At 49.5% G+C, this 27,827-nt stretch overlaps 2 protein-coding genes across 2 annotated transcripts in view; one reads left to right on the top strand and one right to left on the bottom strand.

Moving 5' to 3' along the window:
- The window catches only part of CCDC190 (coiled-coil domain containing 190), a 32,360-nt gene extending 28,046 nt beyond the window's left edge, over positions 1-4,314 (bottom strand). The window contains exon 1 of the mRNA XM_054037044.1: positions 4,255-4,314. The gene's annotated coding sequence lies outside the window, so the exon portion shown is untranslated. The remainder of the gene's footprint in view (positions 1-4,254) is intronic.
- The window catches only part of OLFML2B (olfactomedin like 2B), a 108,234-nt gene continuing 84,690 nt past the window's right edge, over positions 4,284-27,827 (top strand). The window contains exons 1-2 of the mRNA XM_054037042.1: positions 4,284-4,586; positions 6,074-6,337. Coding sequence (XP_053893017.1) covers positions 4,407-4,586; positions 6,074-6,337 — 444 coding nt within the window. The 5' untranslated portion in view covers positions 4,284-4,406. The remainder of the gene's footprint in view (positions 4,587-6,073; positions 6,338-27,827) is intronic.

Genomic DNA, 27,827 nt, shown 5'->3' with positions numbered 1-27,827 from the left:
CCCGACTCCCCTGGGGACTACGCTTCCCAGAAGTCCTTGCCCCAGAGAGGGGAGCCTTGCCCCACCTGCCTTCAAGGCCTAGGTTCCTGACCCTAGAATCTGAGTTTGAGCTCTGTCTCAGACCAAACCGTCATGCTGGGATCACTTCCTCTCTCCCAAGGGTTGAGTCTTTTGTCCCATGGGTCTGTCTTTGCAGTACGACTTCTGGAACAAGGCAGAACAGCTTCAGAGACTTCCCTTCTCAGCTCTGAAGGGCCAGTATTCCCTGCTCTGTGCGTGCCATGCACACTTTTGCTAGGCTAACTATGGGCATGTTTGGGGACATGGTCTCTTTTCAGATACTGTTACTCCATTGGCCCAGTTCTCCTTCCTGTGTTGTGTCCCATCACACAATATGACAGAGGGTCACTTCGCCATGTGCTAGTGCCCATGATGACATAGAGCCTCCCGCACTGGGAAAATCCCCCATTTATTCTGATCTTTAACCACTGCCCTCATATTTCACCCTCCATAGCTCTTCAGCCTAGCTGGTGCTTTCACTCTCCAAATATCTGCAGAGTGCTTTCATTTCCGTCACCCTCCATACACACTCCACTGAAGTCTTCACTTAGCCATACTACACATATTTTAATCTGTCCTCATCACTCAGTCCCTCTATCACACTGTGGCTGTAGTTGCTTTCCTCTGAACTGCTTCCCACTTGTCAGCTCTTTCTGTTGGAGCCCAACATTAAATACCCTAGTCCAGGTGTAGCTGCACAGAGAGAAAAGGTGAGTAAATCCCCCTTCTATGATGTGATGCCTTTGCATATGCAACTCAAAAATGGCACTGCCCTTTTCTGAAACCATACTGTATTGCAAATGCATGTCTTTTAGGGTTGCAGTGTTGCCCAACTGAAGCATTCAAACGCCATGAGCCAGGTTCCAGAAAACGCAAGATTGGCTTAAAAAACAGGAAGTTTAAAAAACATCTAGGTTCTGTTTATTTGCCTTCTGGTGTCATAGCCTTTAGGGGCTGTGTTTTGAGGCATTATGGTGCAACCAAGAGGGCTAGAAATTGACTTTTTAAAATGAAAGCTGGGATTCAAGTGTATTCCCATGACTCCAGGAGCTGGGGCTTAAAAAAGCCATAATAAACCAGAAGACATGATAAAACTGCAAGAAATATCACACAGTGGGGCTTACATCACATGTCCAGCCTCCTGTGTGACACTCACCGTCTGTCATGCCTGCCCACAGGATCGCTTGCAGTTGATTCTCCCAGTCTCTGGGGCTGTTGAGACCTGCTCTGCAGGCAGGAGACTGGCTCTCTCTCCCTCTTCTGAGTGCTCCCACTGCCAGCCAGCCCCACATGTTCGGGGGAGAGACTCAGCTGTCAGTGAGGGCAGCAGGGACCATCCATAGCGCACTAGTAAAGGGTGCTGCCTGCAGTGATCACTTTGGACATTTGCTCCCCTCTGCAGATTGGCTGCTGCCTCCAACTGCTCCAGCTGCTCCACATTCTTCCCTCCCTCCTGCTCCCTCTGCCCGGTCCCCTCCCTCCAGGGCCAGCCTTAGGGACAATGGTGCCCTCGGTGAACTTGTATTTTGGTGCCTTTGGCCCCCATGAGTGCTGTGCCTCCCACATTGTCCCTGGCCCTTGTGGATGCCTCCCATTGTCCTTGGCCCCCATGGGCTCTTCACCCCCCTTCACCCTTAATCCCTGCATCCCCTTCCTGCGATCACATGGGAAACGGACCTGGATGCACAGAGCGGACTGGCTGCTCCCCCCTTGAATGCTGCTCCTCTGTGCATGGCTAGGGGGCTCTGAGAGGGAGCAAGGAACATCAGCACTCTCTGCATCCAGGTCACTTTCACCACCTGGTCTGCCTAAGGGAAGGACAGGAGAACAGCAGTTCCTGATGCTCACACCTCACAGAACAGCCCAGGTGGGGAAAGTGACCTGGATATATGGAGCACTTGATGTTGCTCCTCGCTCCCCCACTCACAGCCCCCTAGGGGGCTGCAGAGGAAGGTTGGGAGGAGGTGAGCAGTATCTGTGTGTCATTGCTTGCTGGCGTGCCCTCCCCCACATTCCTCTGCTGGGAGGAATCAGGGAGAAATCTAAGCATCCCCCCACGTAGCACTCCCCTGCAAGGTGTGAGCAGTTTCTGACTACACCAGCAGCACACACCTCTGTCCCCTTGACCATGGCACCTCTAGGTGGTTGCCTGGGTGGCCCACCCCTAAGGCCGGGCCCACCTTCCTCCTTTGTCTCTGACCCTTCCCAACTGATTAACATACATGAAAAACAAACATCCCCTCCAAAAAACCCAGGCACAACAGGATGCTGGTTTGCTCTGCATGGGCTGTAACCTTCCCCACCCCAACTTATTGTCTGCCTCGGCTATTCAGGCTGTGAGCATATGGGGGCAGAGATCACCTCTCATCTTGCATCTGGGCAGCACCTGGCACAAGGGGCCTGGATCCAAGTGGCCTTTATGTGCTGTTAGTTCTAATACTATTATCTCCTGACACGCTGCTACCCAGTTTCCCCAGAACCCTCCCCACTAAGCCAGCATTAACCTCACCAGCACCTCTCCAGAGCTACACCCAGAAACCTCCCCACCAGCTACCCCTCAGTTGGGCAGGGACAAGCACAGCACTAACCCCCTGACAGATGTAACCCACACACCTTCTGGGTATGCTGCTCTGTCCCCTCTAGTGGTACTGAGACCACTTAGGGCAGGTCTTCACTACGGGGGGGGGTGGGTCGATTTAAGATACGCAAATTCAGCTACGCGAATAGCGTAGCTGAATTTGACCTATCGGAGCCGACTTACCCCGCTGTGAGGACAGCGGCAAAATCGACCTCCGCGGCTCCCCGTCGACGGCGCTTACTCCCACCTCCGCTGGTGGAGTAAGAGCGTCGATTTGGGGATCGATTGTCGCGTCCCGACGAGACGCGATAATTCAATCCCCGAAAGATCGATTTCTACCCGCCGATTCAGGCGGGTAGTGTAGACCTAGCCTTAGAGATTAATGAGTCTGCTCTATAGCCTTAGCTAAGGGCCATGTGGCTTTTAGCTCATGCATTTAGCTCCAAAGGTCACTGGTTCGATCCCGCCTGCTGATGACTGGGGTCTGTCTGTGTTACACAGACACTTCCTAGCTACCCACAGCCACACCAGTGCCCACCTACCCCAGCTCTTACACACAGCTCCAGCCCCAGTCAGGTAACCCCCAGCAACCACTTGGCTACCTCCATCGGCCATCCAGAAACCCTGGTTCCCCCATTACGCATACAGTGCCCATCCAGCATCTCACCCACCCAGCAGTCCTTGCTTCCCTCCAGCCCTAAGCAGCCCTTCTAGCTGCCTCCCTCACCTTCCCTGGAGATGGGGGAAATCGCACCCAGAACCCTAAGCTGTGTGAATGCGCTCTGCTGGCGGCCAGCACAGTGCCTGTCACCCCTAAGCTCCTGCACCAGGACCCATACTGTGCCACAGAGGTTCTCTGGGGCTCCCCCTCCTGCATGGATGCTGTTGTGCCTCCCAAGTCTCTGCCAGAGGGATGGGTGAGAGCTCCCCTCTCCGTTCCCTTCCCTTGGAGCCCGCCCGTTGTCTCTGTCTGTGCAGGGGAGCCATGTGCCAAGCCTGAGGTTAGGGCCTCGGGCACAGCCTCTCGCACCCACTATTGCGTTAACCCATATAGTCCCTCTCCTCAGCTGTGGCCTGCCTGGTGACTGTCACAGTGCTCAGTGCTAGGCTGGCTGACACAGCTAGTGTGGGGACCAGCTGCCACTGTCCTGTGGGTGGCTGGGGAGGGGTCCCTGGCTGAACAGAGTATCGATGGGATTGGGGTGGGGTGGCAGCCCCAGCCCCTCAGCGCAGGGGAGGAATGGCAATGCCCTCGTGCCCACGGCGCCCCCATCCCTTTGATACAGGGCTCTGGGGAGATGGCACCCCAGTGGGGATGGGCTCACTGCCCTGGGCTCTGCCGAGCGCCCTCTGAACGCTGCCCCAACCTGACAGCCCCGGTGCACGGCACCTGCCCGGGGTGAACGGGCAGCCATAGGGCGGAGGGGTTCAGACCCTTGGGGCGGGCGCGGGACCCCCAGCTTCCAGGCGCCGGTGCCAACCGCTAGCCCGGTCTGCTCCTCCTCTGTCCCTACTCCGGCCGAGCGGAGACACAATAGCCAGGCTCCTCCTCCCGCCCCCTGCCCTGTAGCCGAGCTCAGCCAGCCGCCAGCCCGGCGCGCTCTGCAGACACTCACCAGGGAAGCGCACCCGGCTGCGCAAGCGGAGCCCTACGCCCTCCCCGGGGGGCATGCGCGGCGCGCGCCGGCAGCGGCTCTTGCCGCGCACCTAGCCTGAGGGAGTGCTCGGAGACGAGATCTCCGCTGAGGCCGCCCTGCCCGCTGCCCCCATGGCTCAGCCCCTGGTGCTGCTGTGCTGCTGCGCTGCGCTCGTGGCTGCGGGCAGGGGCGCCCCCCAGACTGCGACCCCCGCCCGGCCCGGCTCGGCCCGCACCAAGCAGCCGGAGGGGGTCCCAGAGGAGGAGCCCCTGCAAAACGAGGCGGACAACCAGGAGAACATCTTATCTCAGGTAACCTTCCCCCACAGTGTGCAGAGCCGAGCTGCCCTGGCACCAACCGGGCTTGGGGATCCCTCGCCAGGGAGCTGCATGCGGGTGTGTCACTCTCCCGGCTCTGCACAAAGGCGCTGGGACTTGGCCCTCTGGTGCCAAGTTTCCCTAAAGGATGCTGGGGCTTTAACCCTTCCAGCCCCGCTTGCTCTAAGGTGAGGCTCCCGGTCAGGCGTGAGGCGGCAAGGCAGCGAGTGGCTAAGGGAGAGCCAAATTCCTGTGGCTTTACGAATCCGAACTGTCTTGCTCTCCCGTTTTGGGAACTGGATTAGTTATTGGAGCTGAGAGTAGGAGAGGTTTATTATTCTGATTGTTGCTGCATATAATTAATTGACAATCTGCATAGTTAATTCCATTTATCCTTTTGCTTATTTGCAACTGCAGCAGAATAATTGTTCCCTGGATACAGATGAACTGCTGTATAGGGAACTGGAGAATCAATTCACAGCTTCTCTGTATCATAGAGAAATGATTGAAAATCAAGAATATTCCATGTATGTGGTGTTGTAGCCTGTTGGACCTAGGATATTAGACAGAGAAGGTGGGTGAGGTCATATCTTGTATTCTGTTGGTGAGAGAGGCAAACTTTCCAGCTTACACGGAGGTCTTCTTCAGACCAGATCTCCTGGCTGCTTCTGTGTCTGCATGTTTTATTCGCAAATCAGACCGGAGGAAGAGTTCACTATAAGCTTCAAAGCTTGTCTCTCTCACCAACAGAAGTTGGTCCAATCAAAGATATTCCCTCCCCCACCTTGTCTCAAGAATAGTGCAAAGCAGCAAAGTTCAGGGTGTGTTCTCTGTTAGATTTGGCAGATGTACTGTGCAGTATTATCTATCCTTGGAAATGTCTAACACAGAAGAATATTGAAAACATACTGTCAGGTTATTTTTATATTTCAATTTCATGACTGATTTCTGTGAATCTCTATAAAGGAAACCCGTGGAATTGTAGGAGACTATTAGAAATTATATATTACCAGGAAGTATATGGGTTACTTTTATGCATTATTCCAGACCACGCACTGACTCCCTTAATTCCTAAAACCCACCCACATAGAGCACCTTGTATGTAGTTGCAAAGAATTCAGTGGATTAACTCTGATAGAATCAGTGTATTTAATAATATAAATTGTGGTGGCTCTGTCCCTTTGTTTAAATTTTAATTTTGCCAAACCCTTTGTAGATAAGGACTGTTTGGGCTTGAGCAGTTTCTTTTCCAATGGTGAAAGGAAATACCCCATCAGAAATCCCTCTTTCCCAAATAGCTAAGTAGCAAAAAACCAAGCACTCTCGAAGAAATGTTAGTCAGCAATTTGTGTAAGCAGCAGTGACCTATTTCTGCAAGGTTCAGAGTATCTGAGCCTTTCTCAAAAACTTTACAAAGCAAACCAAAAGTAAAATCTTATGTTAGGAGCAAACTGATGCATTGTGATTTTTTTTGTGATTAGTTGCTAGGTGACTATGACAAGGTGAAAGCAGTGTCTGAAGGCTCCAACTGTCAGTGTAAGTGTCTGGTCAGACCTCTGGGCCGAGGCGCCTGCCAAAGGATTAATGAAGGTGCTTCCAAAGCAGAGGATTTTTACACCGTAGAAACCATCACTTCAGGACCTGATTGCAAGTGTGCCTGCGTGGCTCCACCTTCTGCTCTGAACCCTTGTGAGGGGGACTTCAGGTTGAAGAAGTTGCGGGAAGCAGAGAGCAGTGACTTAAAGGTATCAATATAGTTCCTTTTCAATGGGAGTGCAAATTTGCAAAAGACGTTGTGCAACTGAAACAGGCTTTGCTTGCCCTTTGTAGGTTCAGCCCCGGAAGAAGATCCGTTATAAGGTGTACAAACCTAGATTGATTACCTCAGCTGGCAAAGCTGCTGCTAACACTTTGGTGCCAAGTTTTGGCTGTGATAATGTGCAGGAAGCCTCATCTACGCTAGGGAAATTGTTGCCACCAGCTAGCAAGTGTTAAAATATCTACAGACGAAAGAAAGGCAATATTTTCCTGAACACTATGTACAGCATAGCTCCTATCCACACAGTAGTGATTTGCACTTATTCAGTGTAGAGCAGGGGTTCTCAAACTGGGGGTCAGGACCCCTCAGGGGGTCGCGACATTATTACATGGGGGGTCGCGAGCTGTCAGCCTCCACCCCAAACCCTACTTTGCCTCAAGCATTTATAATGGTGTTAAATATATTAAAAAGTGTTTTTAATTTATAAGGGGGGTCGCACTCAGAGACTTGCTGTGTGAAAGGAGTCACCAGTACAAAAGTTTGAGAACCACTGGTGTAGAACTACTGCTGACATCAGTGGAAGTCGCACATGCAGACATGAGCAGTGGGTATCTTAAGCCAGGGGAGGCTAAGCCTCCCCAAACAGCCAGGTGTGGCCCCACCCATGCTCTGCCCTGAGACCCCATTCCCACACTTCCCCCATGGCCCCACCCACACTGCTCCTCTTCCCCGCCCTTGCTCAGCCTCTCCCCCAAAGCTGGCTGGGGCTAGGGGTTGGGTGGGCTGGCGGGCTGGTTGGTGCATGGGCCAGCTGGCGGTGGCTTGGGGCTCAGGGCACTTGGGGCTCAGGGCTCTGCCGGGGGAGGAGGGGGCAGAAGGGATGGGGTAGGGGAGGGTCCTTGGGCCGAAGGGGCAGAGCTGGGGGCTACCCTCCCTGAACAGGGGGCTCACGCACCACCCATGCATGCAGAAGAGTACAAAATATGCAATAGATCTGAAATCTACAATGTTGAAAAGATATTAACAAGTGGATTGGAGAGGAGAATGTTGCCCTGAAAAGCACAGAGTATCCACAGCAGATGTTGCCTATTCCAGTCTGAAATAAAATCCAGTTAAAAAGAACCGGTTATAAACTTTGCCAACTCATAATAACATCAGTAGTGTCATGTAAAACTCTTTTTCTGATCTTATTGCACTTTAATTATCTAATACTTTTTTACAAATGTTATCTTTTGGCTGCTTGTGTATCTGCATGTTTTATACACAAATCTACCTTAAATGAGCCATAAATGAGTGATTTAAATGAACACACCACAGTGGATTTACTCCTAAAGTTGACACTCAATCCTTAAATCAGGTTGTTTTCTTTGTTTGCTATAGCTCTTGCAATGTGAAATTCTCATTTGCTGCTCTGTGGATTCAGAGAACACAGAATGAGCTGAGCCAAGGATGGCATGCATATTTGTCACTTGTCATAAAATGCTGAATGGGGTTACTTCATTTTGTTAAACTGCTAGTCCATTTCACTCGATTGGAGGCTAGTGTGACCCTGGCAGATCAGTCTGTAAGGCATTTTGGGTTCCTTTGGGACGAAGGTTACTACAATGTAAATATAAGATTGATATTGCAGTGAACAATCTTGCCGACCAGTAGGGGACAGGCTAGGTGACTTAACAGGTCAATAGGTCTTTCCCATTTCAAATTTTTGTGATTCTACAGCAACATATTAACCCTTTCCTTTCCAAATGACATAGTGAATAGTTATGAACAAGTCTGGGGACTTAACAGTTGGAAGTGACAGAGGAGGAGAATGATCTGGGGGTATTGGTTACTCACAGGTTGCCTATGAACTGCCAATGTGATGCGGCCATGAAAAAGGCTAATGCCGTCGTCCTAGGATGTATCAAGAGAGAGATTTCCAGTTGAGATTGGGAAGTGTTCTTACCATTGAACAAGGCATTGGTGAAACCTCATCTGGTATACTGGGTGCAATTCTGGTTTCATATGTTTAAGAAAGATGAAATCAGACTGGGACAGGTGCAGAGAAGGGCTACTAGGATGATTTGAGAAATTGAAAACCTATCTTATGAGAGGAGACTCAAAGAACTTGGCTTGATTAGCCTAACCAAACGAAGGCTGAGGGGAGCTATGATTGCTCTCTGTATATACATCAGAGGGATAAATACCAGGGAGGGAGAGGAGTTATTTAAGTTAAGTCCAATGTTGACACAAGAACAAATGGATATAAACTGGCCATCAAGAAGTTTAGGCTTGAAATAACATGAAGCTTTCTACCCATCAGAGGAATGTGGTTCTGGAACAGTCTCCCAGTGGCGGCAAAAAATCTAACTGGCTTCAAGACTGAGTTTGTGAAGTGTCTGGAGGGGATGGTAATAATGAGACTGCCTGCAATGGCATGTAGCTGATCTGTGACTGCTAGTAGCAAATATCTCCAATGGCTGGAGATGGGGCATTGAGTTACTACAGAGAATTCTTTCCTGGGTGTCTGCCAGGTGAGTTTTGCCCACATGCTCAGGATCTAACTAATTGCCATATTTGGGGTCAGGAAGGAATTTTCCCTTGGGTCAGATTGGCAGAGACCCTGGGGGTTTTCACCTTCCTCTGCAGCGTGGGGCACGGGGCATTTGCAGGTATAAACTAGAGTAAATGGTGGATTCTCTGTAACTTGAAGCCTTTAAACCAGGGTGGATTAAAACAATAACGTTATGTATTCTGGATATTTTTCTTCAACAGCAAACATATAATATTTTAACAAAACAAGCATATGAATTTTTGAATTTAGTTAAACATTCAAGTTTTTTTAAATCAGGTTTGCTTTTGTTAAAATTATTTTTACCTAAAATAGTTAAATGAAATATTAAAAAAAAAAAAAAAAATTAAATCGACTGTGTCAGCCAGGTCAACACGAGAAACTTAAAATATTGGATTCTGCAGCTAACTTAGTCGTCTTCACCTTCATTTTCCTGTTTGTTCTTAATCTGGAAAAGAAAAACAAGATTTCCTGCTTTTTCAGGTCCCAAACGATTTCTCAGTTTGGAATGAATTAGTCCAAAGGAAGAAAATATTCTTTCTACACCAGCAGAAGAAGCTACTGCTGTTAAAAGTGAGATCATCATTTCAACAGTCTTTGAATCCAAGTGCTTAAGTGACTTCCACCAGTTAACTGGTGTGACTTTCTTTAAAACATCATCAGCAAACATATATTTCACTAATGGTTCATTCTTAGCTCTGAAGTTTATTACAGTTGGCATTATGGAGGGATGATTGCTGGATGTCCATGTCATAGCCAACTCCTCTTCTTCAGCAGTTAAGGTTTGACCCTGGTACCGAGTATTGAGAATATTTGCAAGAAAATGAGCTGGAGATAGTGCTTGTCCCATTCGTTTTTTTGAAGCTTGTAATTTAACTCTGTCATTGCATATTTCTCTTTTTTAAGATCTCACTCAGTTCCTTCCAAATTTCAACAGCATCAGCAATAAAACAGCTATTTCCCTGCATTTTGTTCAAGGCTACAGAAATAGGCTTCAGGATACTCAGCATGTGTTCAACATTTCTCTTAAGCCCAATGTTGAGAACTTTGGCTGTGACAGTGTCATTTATTTTTTCATTATTTTGTTCACAAACTGTTATCAGATTAGGCCAGTTCTTGATATAGTGCTCAAAATAGTCCACTACTGAGTTCCATCGCACGTCTTGTGGGAGAGTTGGCTTGGTTGTATTTTAAAGGTGAAATTGTAAAAGGAAGATCTGTCTACTTCAGCTATTTATTTTTTATCACAACTGCATCTAAAATGATAGTACCATAGAGTAACAACTATATTTTTTGCTCAAACATGAGAATTCAAGAATAGTCCAGAAGGAAGACAGGCAGTCCTTAAGAAAGAAGTATGAAATAAAAAAGTTTACCAACCTGAAGATCCTGCATGTTCAGACATGTTCCTTTCATCATCTTCAACGCAGCTTCCTCCTGAGAAGGAATACTTCTCTTGATGTTGTTTCATTCGGGCAACCAGGCCTTGCATTTCTTTGTTGCACTGTTTGCATTTTGTACGCATGCCTGTCTTACCCACAGGTAGAGGAACTTCATTAAAATATTCCCAAACTGGGTTTCTTTTATGGCCTGTTGCCATTATAGGTTTTCCCTCCTAGTGAGAGAATGGTGTGGTAGATCTCAAATCAATGAAGGCTACACTCAGAAAGACCTCAAGACTTCTGGAATATGCTGCTCAAACAGTTTCACTTTTGTTTCAACTGCTTGCCCCTCCCTTCTCACATTTATCTCCAGATTTCTTCTCCTTGTCCACATCTATTCCACCCTCGACAATGTTCTATTCATTGAACTTTTTGAAATGTTGCACTTTTAGAGAGAGGTAAGTGATTAACCCTGTGTACACAAATTTGCAGATGGACAATAGGGTTGAGGTCCATTATTTCTCACCTCTATATATTATTTATTTAAAAAGATTTTTGCTGTTAACAAGCATGTTATCTCTGGAGACACAAATCCACATTTTGAGAACTGCAAAACTGAGCATCTCTGATGGTATCTTCTAGACCAGAGGTGGGCAAACTACGGCAGCCTGCAGGACCCTCCTGCCTGGCCCCTGAGCTCCCGGCCCGGGAGGCTAGTCCCCGGCCCCTCCCCTGCTGTTCCCCTTCCCCTGCAGGCTCAGCGCACCGCACTGCCGGCACAATGCTCTGGGTGGCTGGGCAGCGCAGCTGCAGAGCCGCAGCCTGACCCGGTGCTCTGTGCTGCGCAGTGGCAAGGCTGGCTCCAGCCACAGCTGCGCCGCCAGCCACTAGTGCTCCAGGCAGCGCGGTAAGGGGGCAAGAAGCAGGGGGGGTTGGATAGAGGGCAGGGGAGTTTGGGGTGGTGGTCAGGGGGCGGGAGTGTGGATAGAGGTCGGGGCGGTCAGAGGGTGGGGAACGGTGGGGTTGAATGGGTGCAGGTGTCTCAGATGGCAGTCAGGAAGCATGGGGGGTTGGATGGGGCAGTCAGGGGCAGGAGTTCCGGGGGTGGTCAGGGAGAAGGGGTGGGTGGATGGGGCAGAGGTTCCGGGGCGAGGGGGGCACTCAGGAATGACAGGAGGGGTTGGATGGGGGCAGCAGGGGGCAGTCAGCGGTGAGGGTTCCGGGGCCAGTCAGGGGACAGGGAGCAGGGTGTGCGTGTGTGTGGATGGGGCAGTGGTCCTGGGGCGGCTATCAGGGAACCGGGGGGGTTAGATGGGGCAGGAGTCCAGAGGGGGGCCATCTGGGGGCAAGAAGCAGGAGGGAGATTCCGAAACCCGATGTGGCCCTCAGGCCCAAAAGTTTGCCCGCCCCTGTTCTAGACTGAGCACTGAGTCCCATTGGGTAGATAGAAAGATTAACCTAAATAATCTATACAGAAGCCCCTGGAACCCCCTTAAGATTGGGTCCCTAATCCATGAACTATTGGAACTCATTTACAAAACTTTTCTTAAACATTACATGAATATACTGTCTCATACTATAGAATTAGAATTTATAATCCCTGTTACATTATAGCTCAAAGATATCTCATTATGGATCTTAATTAAAACTATCTAAAGACAGTTTTTTTCCTCAAAAAGCATTTTATCAAAAAAATCAGATTTAAATAAAAAAAATCCGATTTTTTTTATTTAAAAAAAGTGTCATTGATTTTTATTCCACGATTTGAGGACTTCAGTAACTCAGCCAGAGGTTAGGGGTCTATTACAGGAGGGAAAGGGGGGTTTCTGTGGCCTGTGATGTGCAGGAGGTCAGACTAGATGATCACGTTGGTCCCTTCTGGCCTTAAAGTCTATGAATCTGTGAGACTTTGCAGCCAATGTCACTGGACCTACAACTTTGCTTACATAGGCCACGGGGACCCCTCTCCAAGGAGCTGTTACTATGGATAATGTCAGTGCATAGTTAACAGTACTCAGTGCATGGATAAGCTATATGTTATCCAGCTTTTTGCACAGTACTATGTTTGGTTTTGCACGGTGATTCAGTTCACTGTAATGGCTCCATTACCGTGTTTGCAGTCACAGCTCAGACAAAGTGAGAAGTATGAAATCATTATGATGATAAAAGGCAAACTCACACTGGGTCTCTTTGTTTATTGTGAATTAATTTGAGACTCAAGTGACAGACCCAGACATTGAAGTTCTCTTTATCCACAGACATGTTTAACAGCAGTGTGAGCTTCCTGCACAGCATCCACATACAGCAGCCTGTCCCAAGCCCAGCAAGGAGGGCCTGCCTCTAGGAGGAGTTCATTCTCCATGGATAGTTCAGTCCTTGGCCTCTGCTGAGACTCTCCCCAAGGAGGTATTTACAACCGGTTGTGGCGTGGATACTTGTCATCTAGGAATGGGCTGAGCCCCGCTAGCTCAGTTCAGAAAGATCCATCAACAGGGTTAGCCAAACATTTTTTTTTTTTTTTGGCTGAAGAAATCAAGCTGCAGAAGCTGTGAGAACAGGCTCGCTCTCACAATGGGCGATGCTTCCTGGTGCCAGACAGGCCAGCAATATATAGCCACAGTGCGGAAGCCATGCACTGTAAAGCCTGGCGGGGGAAGACCTGCACTTCCGATTTTTAAACTTTTGCCATGGGAAATGAATCATTGAGTCATAGATTTTAAGTCCAGAAGGAATCACCTAGACTGACCTCCTGTATATCACATTTTACATTTTACCCAGTTACCCTGATACTGAGTCCAATAACTTATATCTTCCAGAAAAGTTGGATTGGCGAATCCCCCACTTCCCTGGAGAGTTTGTTCTAATGGCTAATTTCCCTCCCTGTTAGAAATGTGGGCCTTATTCTCATTGGGATTGGTCTGACTTCAGCTTCCAGCTATTGGTTCTTGTTCTGCCTTTCTCTGCTAGATTAAAGAGACCTTTACTATCCAGTATTTTCTCCCTGTGAAGGTATTGGTACACCATAATCAAGTCACTTCTTGATTTTTTTATTAAGCTGAAAAGATGGAGCTTTTTAAGTCTTTCATTATCCGGCATTTTCTCCAGCCCTCGAATAATTTTAGTGGTTCTTTTTTGCACCTTTTCCAATTTTTCAACATCCTTTTTAAGATTTGGACACCAGAACTGGATGCATAATCCAGTATTGGTCTCACCAAATCCGTATGCAGAGGTAAAACCACCTCCCTACTGCTACTCTCCTGTTTATACATCCAAGCATCACATTAGCCGTTTTTGCCACAGCGCCACTCATTTTTAGTTCCTCATCCACTATGACTCCTAAAACTTCCCAGTCACTGCTTGCCAGGATACAGGCCCTCCTCTTGTAGTTATGGCCTGCATTCTTTGCTCTCAGATGTATGGTCGTGCATGACTGGATGGCTTGGAGGACTTTTAATGGAGTCTACAACTTTTCTTTGCTAGGTCAGTGGTGCATATCCAGCCTCTATCAACAATGTGACTATCTGACGGCTGTTTGGTGGCTTATGTAAACTCTGTTGATAGTCTCAGTCCAGTTCCTAGTGGAGAGTAAATGCATATTCACAAAGCAGACTGTGTTACAAAAAGCTGCCATGTCATTTAGCAGAAAGTCTCCCCTGCTGGCAGGCTTAGCAGAGAGGCCACAGAGCCTGGAAAGGAAGGACATTGGGTGCCGCTCAGCTGTACCTGAGAGAAGCTTGCAGAGTGCTGCCTGTATTAAATGCTGTGTTCAAGGGTGTCTGCTGAGCACTTGACTCCCAAAGTACAGGGGCATGGGGAGAAAACTTTTTTCAGAACCTAAGAGGTTAAAATTTTGCATTTCTGTAGCAACGGAAAAATACTATAAACCTACTGCTCTCATCACCTCACAGTGACATAGTGAGTCTCCACACAATAAGATTTGAAATCATGTTTCCCAGGGGAGGAAATTGAGGCACAGCCAAGTGATTCGCCCAAGGTCATGGAATGAATCGTTGTCGGAGCTTTAACCAGAAGACCTTCCTCCCAGGAACTGATGTTTTTATGATTTTTTCCCATTTCAAAGGGAGCAGTTTTGCAGAGGGATGTAAACATCCCCCGGCCAGGATGAGAACAAAACTGTTAGAATCTTGTATTACAGATCCCCAGACCATGCAAAACTCATCTTACTTGGCGTTTTTGTTATAAACTCAAAACTCAGCCTAAATTATGCCAAAAAATTGCTGTAGTGCATGAATCTTTTGAGGGACTTTGGGCAGTGTATGATTCCTACCTGAAATGGGTGAAACACAGCAGTTGTTGCTGAGTTTTACTGTGGGTTTTTAGGACCATTTCAATTCAAAACTCAAAGCAAAGTCTGAGGAGTGTGGATCAGTGGGAATTGGAATCAAAGAGGAAGTTCCTATAAACCATTGTGGCTTCTGCACTCTCTAACTGCACCTAGACTGTAGCTGTGGTTCCAGGTGTATATTTATTATGTGGATACTTGTCCATTAAGACATGTATTTTCACCCTGAGCCAATGCTGAGGGGGGCACATCTACCCATGGCTGGAGGGAGGAGGCGTGTGAGAGACGTCAGGGCATGGGGCTGGAGGGAGCAGGTGCATGAGAGACTTCAGGATGCAGGGCCGGAGGAAGCATGTGTGTGAGAGACATCAGAGCTCAGGGCTGGAGGGAGTAGGCGTTTTTCTGATGTCGGGGCACGGGGCTGGAGGGAGCAGGTGCGTGAGAGACGTTGGGACACAGGGCTGGAGGGAGAAGGGGCGTGAAACACGTCGGGATGCGGAGCTGGAGGGAGGAGATGCGTGAGAAACATCGGGGCACGGGGCTGGAGGGAGCAGGTGTGTGAGAGATGTTGGGTCACGGGGCTGGAGGGAGCAGGCACATGAGAGACATCGAGTCTCGGGGCCGGAGGGATCAAGTGCGTGATAGATGTCGGAACGTGGAGCCGGAGGGAGTAGGCATGTGAGACACGTCGGGAGGCAGTGCCAGAGGGAGCGGGCATGTGAGAGACGTCGGGACGTGCAGCCAAAGGGATCAGGCGCCTGAGAGATGTTGGGACACAGGGCCGGACGGATCAGGCATGTGAAAGACTGAAAGACGTTGGGGCGCAAGACTGAAGGGAGCAGGCACGTGAGAGACATCAGGGTGTGGGGCTGGAGGGAACAGGTGTGTGAGAGACATTGGAGCACAGAGCTAGAAGCAGCAGGCGTGTGAGAGAGGTCAGAGCGCAGGGCTGGGGGGAGCAGCCCTGTGTGAGAGACTGGGCACGGGGCTGGAGGGAGCAGATGCGTGAGAGACGTCAGGGCACGGGGCCAGAGGGAGTAGACGTGTGTGAGAGACATTGGGGCTGAGGGCCCGAGGGAGCAGGCCACTGTGAGAGATGTCAGGAAGCAGGGCTGGAGGGATCAGGCATGTGAGAGACATCGGGATGTGGAGTTGGAGGGAGCAGGTATGTGAGAGATGTCATGTCTGAGGGCCCAGAGGTGCACGCACCTGTGAGAGATGTCTGGATGCAGTGCCGGAGGGAGAAGGCGCATGAGGGAAGTCGGGGCGTGGGACCGGAGGGAGCAGGTGTGTGAGAGACATTGGGGTGCAGGGATAGAGGGAGCAGGCGTGTGAGAGACATCAGGGCTAGGGGCCGGAGGGAGCAGGTATGTGAGAGACATTGGGGTGAGGGGCTGGAGGGAGCAGGCATGTGAGAGACATTGGGGCATGGAGCTTGAGGGAGCAGGTGTGTGAGAGACGTTGGGGTGCGGAACTGGAAGGAGCAGGCATGTGAGAGAGGTCAGGGTGCGGGGCTGGGGGGAGCAGGCACGCGTGAGAGATGTCGGGGCATGGGGCCGGAGGAAGCTGACGTGTTTGAGAGACATTGGGGCACAGGGCCGGAGGGGGCCAGCACGTGAGACACGTTGGGTCCCTGAGGGCCCAAAGGAGCGTGCACCTGTGAGAGACGTCTGGACACAGGGCTGGAGGGATCAGGCCTGTGAGAGACATCGGGGCATGCAGCTGGATGGAGAAGGCGCGTGAGAGACATCAGGGCATGGGGCTGGAGGGAGCAGAGGTGTGCGAAAGACGTCGGGGCCGAGGGCCTGAGAGAGCAGGCCCCTGTGAGAGACGTATGGAGGCAGGGCTGGAGGGATCAGGTAAGAGACTTCGGAACCCAGAGCTGGAGGGAGCCAGTGTGTGAGAGCTGTTGGGATGCGGAGCTGGAGGGAGGAGGCATGTGAGAGAGGTCGGGGCACGGGGCCAGAGGGAGAAGGCGCGTGAGAGACATCGGGGGCACAGGGCTGGAGGGAGGAAGCACGTGAGAGAGGTCGCGGCATGGGGCTTGAGGGAGCGGGCGTGTGAGAGATGTCGGGGTGCGGAGCTGGAGAGAGAAAATGTGTTAGAGAGGTTGGGAGGTGGAGCTGGAGGGAGGAGGCACGTGAGAGACTTCGAGACTCAGGGCTGGAGGGAGCAGGCGCATGAGAGACATCAGGGCCGAGGCCCCAAAGGAGCATGCACCTGTGAGAGACGTCTGGACGCAGGGCTGGAGGGAGAAGGCTCATGAGAGACGTCGAGGCGCAAGGCCAGAGGGAGCAGGCACTTGAGAGACGGGTCGTGGAACTGGAAGGAGCAGGCACGTGAGACACATCAGGGCGCAGGGCTGGAGGGAACAGGCATCTGAGAGACGTCAGGATGCAGAGCTACAGTGAGTAGGCGCGTGAGAGACGTCAGAGTGCGTGGCCAGAGGGAGCAGGCGTGAGAGAGTCATTGGGCACAGGACTGTAGGAAGCAGGGATGTGAGAGACTTTGAGGGTCTGGGCTGGAGGGAGCAGCCGTGTGAGAGACTTTTGGGCGCGGGTCCGGAAGGAGCAGATGTGTGAAAGACGTCGGGGCGTGGAGCTGGAGGGATCAGTTGCATGAGATGTCGGGGCACGGAGCTGAAGGAAGTGAGTACATTAGAGACGTCGGGGCCCAGATCTGGAACAGCAGGTTCGTGAGAGACGTCAGGGCTCAGGGCTGGAGGGAGCAGGCACACGTGAGATGTCATGGTGCAGATTTGGAAGGAGCAGGTGCATGAGAGATGTCAGAGCACTGGTCTGGAGGGAGCAGGTGCATGAGAGTCATCAGGGTGTGGGGCCGGAGGGAGCAGGCATGGGAGAGACATTGGAACACGGGGCTGGAGGGAGAAGGCTCATCAGAAACATCAGGGCACAGGGCCGTAGGGAGCAGGCATGCCAGAAATGTCGGGGCACGGGGTCGGAGGGAGCAGGTGTGTGAGAGACATCGGAGTGTGGGGCCAGAGGGAGCAGGTGTGAGAGAAACATTGGGCACAGGGCTGGAGGAAGGAGGCATGTGAGAGACTTCGGGGGTCTGGGCTGGAGGGAGTAGGTGTGTGAGAGACTTTGGGGAACAGAACTGGAGGGATCAGGTGTGTTAGAGATATCAGGGCACGGAGCTTTAGGAAGTAAGCACGTGAGAGACAAGCCCAGATCCGGAGCAGCAGGTTCATGAGAGACGTCAGGACTCGGGGCCAAAGGGAGCAGGCGCATGTGAGATGTCGCGGCGCGTGGCTGGAGGGAGCAGGCGTGTGAAAGACGTTGGGGCGCAGGGCTGGAGGTAGCAGGAGCGTGAGAGATGTCACAGCACAGATTTGGAGGGAGCAGCTGCATGAGAGAAGTCGGGTCGCAGAGCTGGAGGGAGCAGGCATATGAGAGACATTGGAGCTTGGGGCTGGAGGGAGCAGGCGCGTAACAAATGTCGGGGCGTGGGGCGGAGGAAGCAGATGTGTGAGAGACATTGGGACGCGGGGCTGGAGGAATGAGGGCACATGAGAGATGTCAGTACACAGAGCATGAGGGAGCAGGCCTGTGAGAGATTTTGGGGTGCGGGCTGAAGGGAGGAGGCCTGTGAGAGACATCGAGGTGCAGAGCTGGAAGGAGCAGGTGCATGAGAAATGTCAGGACATGGGGCCGGAGGGAGCAGGCATGTGAGAGACATTGGGCACAGGGCTGGCGGAAGCAGTTGTAACGATGCTGCCTCTGGCGGGACACAACTGAGAGTATCAATTCAGGACAAATTGCTTAGAACAGGGCAGTTGCAGCCCAAGGCTGGGTTTCCTTTACTATGAAGGGACACCAAACCAGCCAAATAGAGAGGAATTCGGTCTCACCCCACTGGCTAACCATCAGTCTAGCAATTCCCTCAGACACTCCAGTTTCCCAGTATCACCACCAGCGCCACTCCTTATGGGGATGAATGGTTATGAAAACCAATACCCAGGTAAAAAGAAAAGAGGTTCTCCTGATCCCAAAGGACCAAGCCCCAGACCCAGGTCAATATACAAGTTAGATACAAATCACGCTGTTGCCAAACCTTTAGAATCTAAAATCTAAAGGTTTATTCATAAAAAGAAAGAAATATAGATGAGAGTTCAAATTGCCATTACCATATGTAATTGATTCCATTTAACCAAAGTTCTTGGTTCAGGCTTGTAGCAGTGATGGAATAAACTGGAGGTTCAAATCAAGTCTCGAGTACAGCCACAGCTGGGATCGATCATTCAGTCCTTTGTTCAGAGCTTCAGTTTGTAGCAAAGTTCCTCCAGAGGTAAGACACAGGATTGAAGACAAAATTGAGGGGTTTCCAGCGCCTTTTATATCCTCTGCCATGTGGAAGGACCCCTTTGTTCTTACTTCGGAAAATCACAGCAGCAAGGTGGAGTTTGGAGTCACATGGGCAAGAACTGAGGTTCTTTACAGGTAGAGCAGCCATTGCTCATATGCTACCTTGCAGGTTCCCAGGGAGGCTCCTCATATGTGTATTGGAGTCTTCCAAGATTCATTGTCAGTTAAGTGTTTCTTGATTGGGCACTTCATCTGAAGAGTCCCTTCTCAAGAAGCTTGTCAAATGCTTCACTGGTGCTGCTTAGAATCAAACACATTGAGATACAAGTACATAGCTAATATTCATAATTTCAAATACAAAAATGATACACACATACAGGCAGCATAATCATAACCAGCAAATTACAACCTTTTCAAAGACACCTTGACTTTGTACAAGATTTGGTGCAACTATAGGATCTTGGTTGCAACAATGATTTATACAGTCCTAGTTCATGTCAATAACGTCACAGCCTGCTCCCTCAGACCTCACACCCCAACGTCTCTCATGCACCTGATTCCTCCAGCCCCGCGTCCCGACGTCTTTCACACACCTGCTTCCTGTGCCTCACGCCCTGAGGTCTTTCAAGCAGCTGATCCCTCTGGGCCCGAGCCCTGATGCCTCTCACGAACCTGCTGCTCTGGATCTGGGCCCTGACACCTCTCCCGTGCTTGCATCCTACAGCTCCATGCCCTGACATCTCTCATATGCCTGCTCCCTCCAGCCCTGTGCCCAATATCTCACTCACGCCTGCTCCCTCTAGCCCCACACCCCGACATCTCTCACACGCCTGCTCCCTCTAGCCCCATACCCCGACATCTCTCATGCGCCTGCTCCCTCCAGCCCTGCGCTCTGATGTCACTCACACACCTGCTCCCTCCGGCCCCGAGCACCGAGGTCTCTCATGCACCTGCTCCCTCCTGCCCCGTGCCCCAATATCCCACAGGTCTGCTCCCTCTGGCCCCATGTCCCAATGTGTCTCACGTGCCTGCTCCCTCCGGCTCCGGGGCTCCGACGTCTCTCATGTGCCTGCTCCTCCAAATTCTCCCTGTGACATCTTACACGTGCCTGCTGCTCCGGATCCTCGCCACGACATCTCTCACACACCTGATCCCTCTGTCCCCGCATCCTGACGTCTCTCACATGCCTGCTTCCTCCAGCCCGGTGCCCAATGTCTCCCTCATGCCTGCTCCCTCCGGCCCCACACCCCAACGTCTCTCACGCACCTACTCCCTCTAGCGCCACATCCTGATGTCTTTCCCATGCCAGCTGCCTTTGGCCTCATGCCCCGATGTTTCTCACGCACTTGCTCCCTCCAGGCCCGCGCTCCGATGTCTCTCACATGCCTGTTCCCTCCAAGCCCGAGCCCCGAGGTCTCTCATGCACCTACTTCCTCCAGCCCTGCACCCCGACATCTTTCACATGCCTGCTCCATCGGACCCTGCGCCCCGATGTCTCGCATGTGCCTGCTCCCTCCAGTTCCGCATCCCAACATTTCTAATGCACCAGCTTCCTCCGGCCCCTCTATGACGTTATAGACATGAACTGTATCCATATAGATCAAGGTCCTATAGTTGCACCAGTCTTGTACAAAGGAGTCAAGTAAGGTGTCTATGAAAAGGTTATGATTTGCTGGTTATGATTATGCTATCCGTATGCATGTATCCTTTTTGTATTTAAAGTTATAAGTATTGGCATTATACTTGTTTCAAATGTTGGCTCCTGGGGTAACAACCACAAAGTAATCAACTAGATATGCCATGTAAGATATCTGCAAAAATATTATATTTTGCCAGATACGATTGTCTATATTTCAAACTTGTGCTATGCTTCTGGGTGACAGCCCAGACAGTTTGGCATCAGCACTGCCTAGCCTGCTTAATGGCCCATTAAGGACCATCAGGTATATAACTGACCACTTGAGAGAAGGCAGATACACCTTATGACTCAGCAAGGCATGCAGGGACATGCCTGTGGAGAGAACTCTAAGGCATCAAAGCCATGCGCTGGGCAGCTTGTGTTTGAAACAAAGGAAGCACAGGCCGCATGGCAAGAGACTATAAAAGGCAGCTGCATCTTCTCCACTTTGTCTTCAGTCCTGCTTCTTATCTCTGGAGGAACTTTGCTACAAACTGAAGCTCTGAACAATGGACTGAATGACCCATTCAAGCTGTGGATGTACTCCAGAGACGTAACTTAAGTCAGCAGTTTATTCCATCACTGCAACAAGCCTGAACCAAGAACTTTGCCATTACTGTATGTAATTGATTTCATTTAACCAATTTTAACTCTCATCTATATTTCTTTCTTTTTATGAATAAACCTTTAGATTTTAGATTCTAAAGGATTGGCAACAGCGTGATTTGTGGGTAAGATCTAATTGGTATATTGACCTATATTGTGTCTCACACACACCTACCTGCTCCCTCCAGCTCCACAACCCGAGGTCCCTATGCACCTGCTCCTCCAGCCCAGTGCCCCGACATCTCTTATGCACCTGCTCCCTCCAGCTCCGCGTCTCGACATCTCTAACATGCCTGCTCCCTCCAGCCCTGCGTCCTGATGTCTTTCGTGAGCCTGCTCCCTCCAGCCCCGTGCCATGACATCTCACATGCATCTGCTCCCTTCGGCCCCAAGCCCTGACGTCTCTCACGAGCCTGCTGCTCCAGATCTGGGCCCAGACATCTCTCACACAACTGATACCTCCAGCTCCGCGCCCCGAAGTCTCTCCCATGCCTGGTCCTTCCAGCCCAGACCCCCGACATCTCTCACATTCCTGCTTCCTCCAGCCCTGTGCCCAATGTTTCTCACACCTGCTCCCTCCGGCCCCACACCCCAACATCTCTCACATGCCTACTCCCTCTAGCTCCATGTCCCGACGTCTCTCACACGCCTGCTCCCTCCATAAGAACAGCCGTACTGGGTCAGACCAAAGGTCCATCTAGCCCAGTATCCTGTCTCCCAACAGTGGCCAATGCCAGGTGCCCCAGAAGGAGTGAACCTAACAGGTAATGATCAAGTGATCTCTCTCCTGCCATCCATCTCCACCCTCTGACAAACAGAGTCTAGGGACACCATTCCTTACTCATCCTGGCTAATAGCCATTAATGGACTTAACCTCCATGAATTTATCCAGTTCTCTTTTAAACCCTGTTATAGTCCTAGCCTTCACAACCTTCTCAGGTAAAGAGTTCCACAAGTTGACTGTGTGCTTTGTGAAGAAGAACTTACCTTTTATTTGTTTTAAACCTGCTGCCTATTAATTTCATTTGGTGACCTCTAGTTCTTGTATTATGGGAATAAGTAAATAACTTTTCCTTATCTACTTTCTCCACATCACTCATGATTTTATATACCTCTATCATATCCCCCTTAGTCTCCTCTTTTCCAAGCTGAAAAGTCCTAGCCTCTTTAATCTCTCCTCATATGGGACCCATTCCAAACCCCTAATCATTTTAGTTGCCCTTCTCTGAACCTTTTCTAGTGCCAGTATATCTTTTTTGAGATGAGGAGACCACATCTGTACGCAGTATTCAAGATGTGGGCATACCATCGATTTATATAAGGGCAATAATATATTCTCTGTCTTATTCTCTATCCCCTTTTTAATGATTCCTAACATCCTGTTTACTTTTTTGACCGCCTCTGCACACTGCGTGGACATCTTCAGAGAACTATCCACGATGGCGCCAAGATCTTTTTCCTGATTTGTTATAGCTAAATTAACCCCCATCATATTGTATATATAGTTGGGGTTATTTTTTCCAATGTGCATTACTTTACATTTATCCACATTAAATTTCATTTGCCATTTTGTTGCCCAATCACTTAGTTTTGTGAGAGCCCTAAGCCCCGATGTTTCTGATGCGCCTGCTCCCTCCGGCCCCTTGCCCCAATGTTTCTCACATGCGCCAACTCTCTCTGGCGCTGTGCGCTGACATCTCTCACACACCTGCTCCCTCCGCCCCTGAGCCCCGACGTCTCTCACGTGCCTACTCCCTCCAGCTCCACGCCCTGACATCTCTCACATGCCAGTTCCTCCTGCCCCACACCCCGAGGTCTCTTGCATGCACATGCTCCCTCCAGCCCTGCGCCCCAACACTCTCACACACTTTCTCCCTCCAGCCTCGCTCCCCGATGTGTCTCACGTGCCTGCTCCCTCCAAATATGCGCTGTGACATCCCACACATGCCTGCTCCCTCCACTCCATGCCCTGATGTCTCTCTCATGCACCTGCTCCCTCCAGCCCCCCGTCCCGACATCTCTCACACACCTGATCCCTCCAACCCCATGTCCTGACTTCTCTCACATGCCTGCTGTGATGTTATTGACATAAACTGTGACCGTATAGATCATTGTTGCAACCACTGTTATATATTTGCAGCAAATATTATACAAAGGTTGTTGTGTGAGGTGTCTGTAACAAGGTTATGATTTGCTGGTTATGATTATGCTGTCTGTATGGGTGTATCATTTTTGTATTTGAAGTTATGAATATGGGCTATGTAGAATCATAGAATATCAGGGTTGGAAGGGACCGCAGGAGGTCATCTAGTCCTATCCCCTGCTCAAAGCAGGACCAATTCCCAACTAAATCATCCCAGCCAGGGCTTTGTCAAGCCTTAAAAACCTCTAAGGAAGGAGATTCCACCACCTCTCTAGGTAACCCATTCCAGTGCTTCACCACCCTCCTAGTGAAATTTTTTTTCCTAATATCCAACCTAAACCTCCCCCACTGCAACTTGAGACCATTACTCCTTGTTCTGACATCTGCCACCACTGAGAAGAGCTGAGCTCCATCCTCTTTGGAACCACCTTTCAGGTAGTTGAAAGCAGCTATCAAAATCCCCCCTCATTCTTCTCTTCTGCAGACTAAACAAGCCCAGTTCCCTCAGCCTCTCCTCATAAGTCATGTGCTCCAGCACCCTAATCATTTTTGTTGCTCTCCGCTGGACTCTTTCTAATTTTTCCACATCCTTCTTGTAGTGTGGGGCCCAAAACTGGACACAGTACTCCAATACCGAATAGAGGGGAATGATCACGTCCCTCGATCTGCTGGCAGTGTCCCTATTTATACAGCCCTGGGAGGGGGAGTGAAACTGCTACTCCTCTCTGGGGAAGAGAATAGCATGGCAGAATCATTTTAGATTCTAAAGGATTGGCAACAGTGTGATTTGTGGGTAAGATCTAACTGGCATGTTGGTCTGGGGCTTGGTCCTTTGGGATCGGGAGAACCTTTTTTCTTTTACTGGGGTATTGGTTTTCATAACCATTCATCCCCATAAGGAGCGGCGCTGGTGGTGATACTGAGAAACTGGATTGTCCGAGGGAATTGCTTGTATGACTTCTGGTTAGCCAGTGGGGTAAAACCAAAGTCCTCTCTGGCTGGTTTGGTGTGCCTTAGTAGTGAAGAAACCCCAGCCTTAGGCTGCAACTGCCCTCCTCTAAGCAATTTGTCCCAAATTGATACTCTCAGTAGTGTCCCTCCAGAGGCCGCTTCGTTACAGTGGCATAGTCACATGATCCACAGAACCAGCTCAATTAAGCTTTGGATCAGAACCCCACGCTATCCAAATTTGAATTTTAGGAATGAGAGTTTGTTGGGTTAAAAATCAGTGACCATGAGCCAAAAAGCATCAGCAGAAACAATGATATTTCAGGCCCTGAGAGACAGCCTGCAATTTGAACATAATCAAAAATTGGCAGAAATTCGAATGAGAGAAAAGAAAGCCTTGGCCCAGTTGGAAAAAAAAGTGTATGGGGGTGTATGGAACTGCTGGTTGCTGAGGAGAGGGATCGCCAGATGCAACAAGAAATTGCCAGACTTAAGCTCCAAGTCAAAAAAGCAATGGAAGAACAGCAGAAACTGTATCGTCTTAAAAGTCCAATTTATAACAACGTTGGTATGTTGTATTACTCTGAACAGGTGTCTGTTTAACCAGTTTTGCTATGGCCAAGAAGAGGATGATTGAAACCTGGGCAAGGTGGCAAATAGCTGTTTGTCTGTGAATGAAGTTTCTGAATGTCTGTCTAATGTCTCAGAAGTGAATTTGGAATTAGATCAAGCACAGTGTGACATGTTGGATCACAGAACCCCCCTTGGGAACTGCCAGCTGATGTGCCAAGACTACTTCTGCCCCTGCTTTCCCTGCCAGCTCGGGACCCCAGCACCCTGTCTTGCTGAGCCAGACACGCGCGTCTGCTCCATCACAGACCCAGGGTCTGAATTACTTGCCCCAAAGCTGCAGGTTTACCTGAAAGCAGCTTACAGAAGTGTTCTTGTCTTTAAGACTCAGATGCCCAACTCCCAATAGGGTCTAAACCCAAATAAATCCGTTTTACCCTGTATAAAGCTTATACAGAGTAAACTCATAAATTGTTCGCCCTCTATAACATTCATCCAGGCCATACTTCTTTAACTTGCTGGCAAGAATACTGTGGGAGACCGTATCAAAAGCTTTGCTAAAGTCAAGGAATAACACATCCACTGCTTTCCCCTCATCCACAGAGCCAGTTATCTCATCATAGAAGGCAATTAGGTTAGTCAGGCATGATTTGCCCTTGGTGAATCCATGCTGACTGTTCCTGATCACTTCCCCTCCTCTACATGCTTCAGAATTGATTCCTTGAGGATCTGCTCCATGATTTTTCCAGGGACTGAGGTGAGGCTAACTGGCCTGTAGTTCCCCAGATCCTCCTCCTTCCCTTTTTTAAAGATGGGCACTACATTAGCCTTTTTCCAGTCATCCGGGACCTCCCCCGATCACCATGAGTTTTCAAAGATAATGGCCAATGGCTCTGCAATCACATCCGCCAATTCCTTTAGCACCCTCAGATGCAGCACATCTGGCCCCATGGACTTGTGCTCGTCCAGTTTTTCTAAATAGTCCCGAACCACTTCTTTCTCCACAGAGGGCTGGTCACCTCCTCCCCATGCCGTGCTGCCCAGTGCAGCAGTTTTGGAGCTGACCTTGTTTGTGAAGACAGAGGCAAAAAAAGCTTGAGTACATTAGCTTTTTCCACATCCTCTGTCACTAGGTTGCCTCCCTCATTCAGTAAGGGGCCCACACTTTCCTTGACTTTCTTCTTCTTGCTGACATACCTGAAGAAACCCTTCTTGTCACTCTTAACTTCTCTTGCTAGCTGCAACTGCAAGTGTGGTTTGGCCTTCCTGATTTCACTCCTGCATGCCTGAGCAATATTTTTATACTCCTCCCTGGTCATTTGTCCAATCTTCCACTTCTTGTAAGTTTCTTTTTTGCGTTTAAGATCAGCAAGGATTTCACTGTTAAGCCAAGCTGGTCGCCTGCCATACTTACTATTCTTTCTACACATTGGGATGTTTTTTTCCATCACCCTCAATAAGGATTCTTTTAAAATACAGCCAGCTCTCTTGGACTCCTTTCCCCCTCATGTTATTCTCCCAGGGTATCCTGCCCATCAGTTCCCTGAGGGAGTCAAAGTCTGCTTTTCTGAAGACCAGGGTCCGTATTCTGCTGCTTTCCTTTCTTCCTTGTGTCAGGATCCTGAACTCAACCATCTCATGGTCACTGCCTTCCAGGTTCCCATCCACTTTTGCTTCCCCTACTAATTCTTCCCAGTTTGTGAGCAGCACGTCTAGAAGAGTTACTGTTACTGTAAGAAGAACAGGAGTTCTTGTGGCACCTTAGAGACTAACAAATTTATTAGAGCATAAGCTTTCGTGGACTACAGCCCACTTCTTCGGATGCATGTAGAGTGAAACATATATTGAGGGGATACATACAGAGAGCATGAACAGGTGGGAGTTGTCTTACCAACTCTGAGAGGCCAATTAAGTAAGAGAAAAAAACTTTTGAAGTGATAATCAAGCTAGCCCAGTACAGACAGTTTGATAAGAAGTGTGAGAATACTTACAAGGGGAGATAGATTCAATGTTTGTAATGGCTCAACCATTCCCAGTCCTTATTCAATCCTGAGTTGATTGTATCTAGTTTGCATATCAATTCCAGCTCAGCAGTCTCTCGTTGGAGTCTGTTTTTGAAGTTTTTCTGTTGTAAAATAGCCACCTGCAGGTCTGTCATAGAATGACAAAGTGTTCTCCCACTGGTTTTTGAGTATTATGATTCCTGATGTCAGATTTGTGTCCATTAATTCTTTTGCGTAGAGACTGTCCAGTTTGGCCAATGTACATGGCAGAGGGGCATTGCTGGCACATGATGGCATATATCACATTGGTAGATGTGCAGGTGAATGAGCCCCTGATGGTATGGCTGATGTGATGATGTCACTTGAATAGATATGTGGACAGAGTTGGCATCGGGCTTTGTTACAAGGATAGGTTCCTGGGTCAGTGTTACAGGTACTGTTGCTTTGCGTGTCGCTAGTGTGTTGGTGAGAAAGGATGTACCAACTCTTTCTGATCAGATTGATATCCTAGTCAGGGCACAAGGAGAGCATAAAGGTTATTTGATTGTGTTACCTACTGACTGTGTGAAAACTTTCAGCCAGGAGGAAATAATTCCTAAACTTGTATGTGTTGGGCCTGACAACTTGCGTGTTGCCAGTGACTGTGAGGGAAAAAGAGTACCTCTAACCTTTTGTCAAATGAGTCTGAGCTTGCCGGAAAGGAGATTGTGTAAAAATTGTCCTGAAGGGCCAGAAATGATTCTGAATGTGAGACCCAGAAAAAAATCTGTGGTTGCTCAGGAAAGTGTTCCTTTTTTAGAGCAGGCCCTAGGTGAAGAGGGTAATAGCAGAATTTCTGTGAGAGGTGAATTGTTGCTCAAAGAAGTTCCTAAGGAAAAAAATCCGCATGGTAGTTTTTGCAAGCAGTTTGCTGTAACGGAAGGGTGTGAAAGTGATTTAATCAAGAAAGCTTCAGTTCTTCTTTGAG

Source organism: Malaclemys terrapin, chromosome 8, assembly GCF_027887155.1.
Source record: "Malaclemys terrapin pileata isolate rMalTer1 chromosome 8, rMalTer1.hap1, whole genome shotgun sequence".
Taxonomy (NCBI): Eukaryota; Metazoa; Chordata; order Testudines; family Emydidae; genus Malaclemys; species Malaclemys terrapin.
Note: the sequence above shows the minus strand (reverse complement) of the source record. Positions and strands in the feature narration are given on the sequence as shown.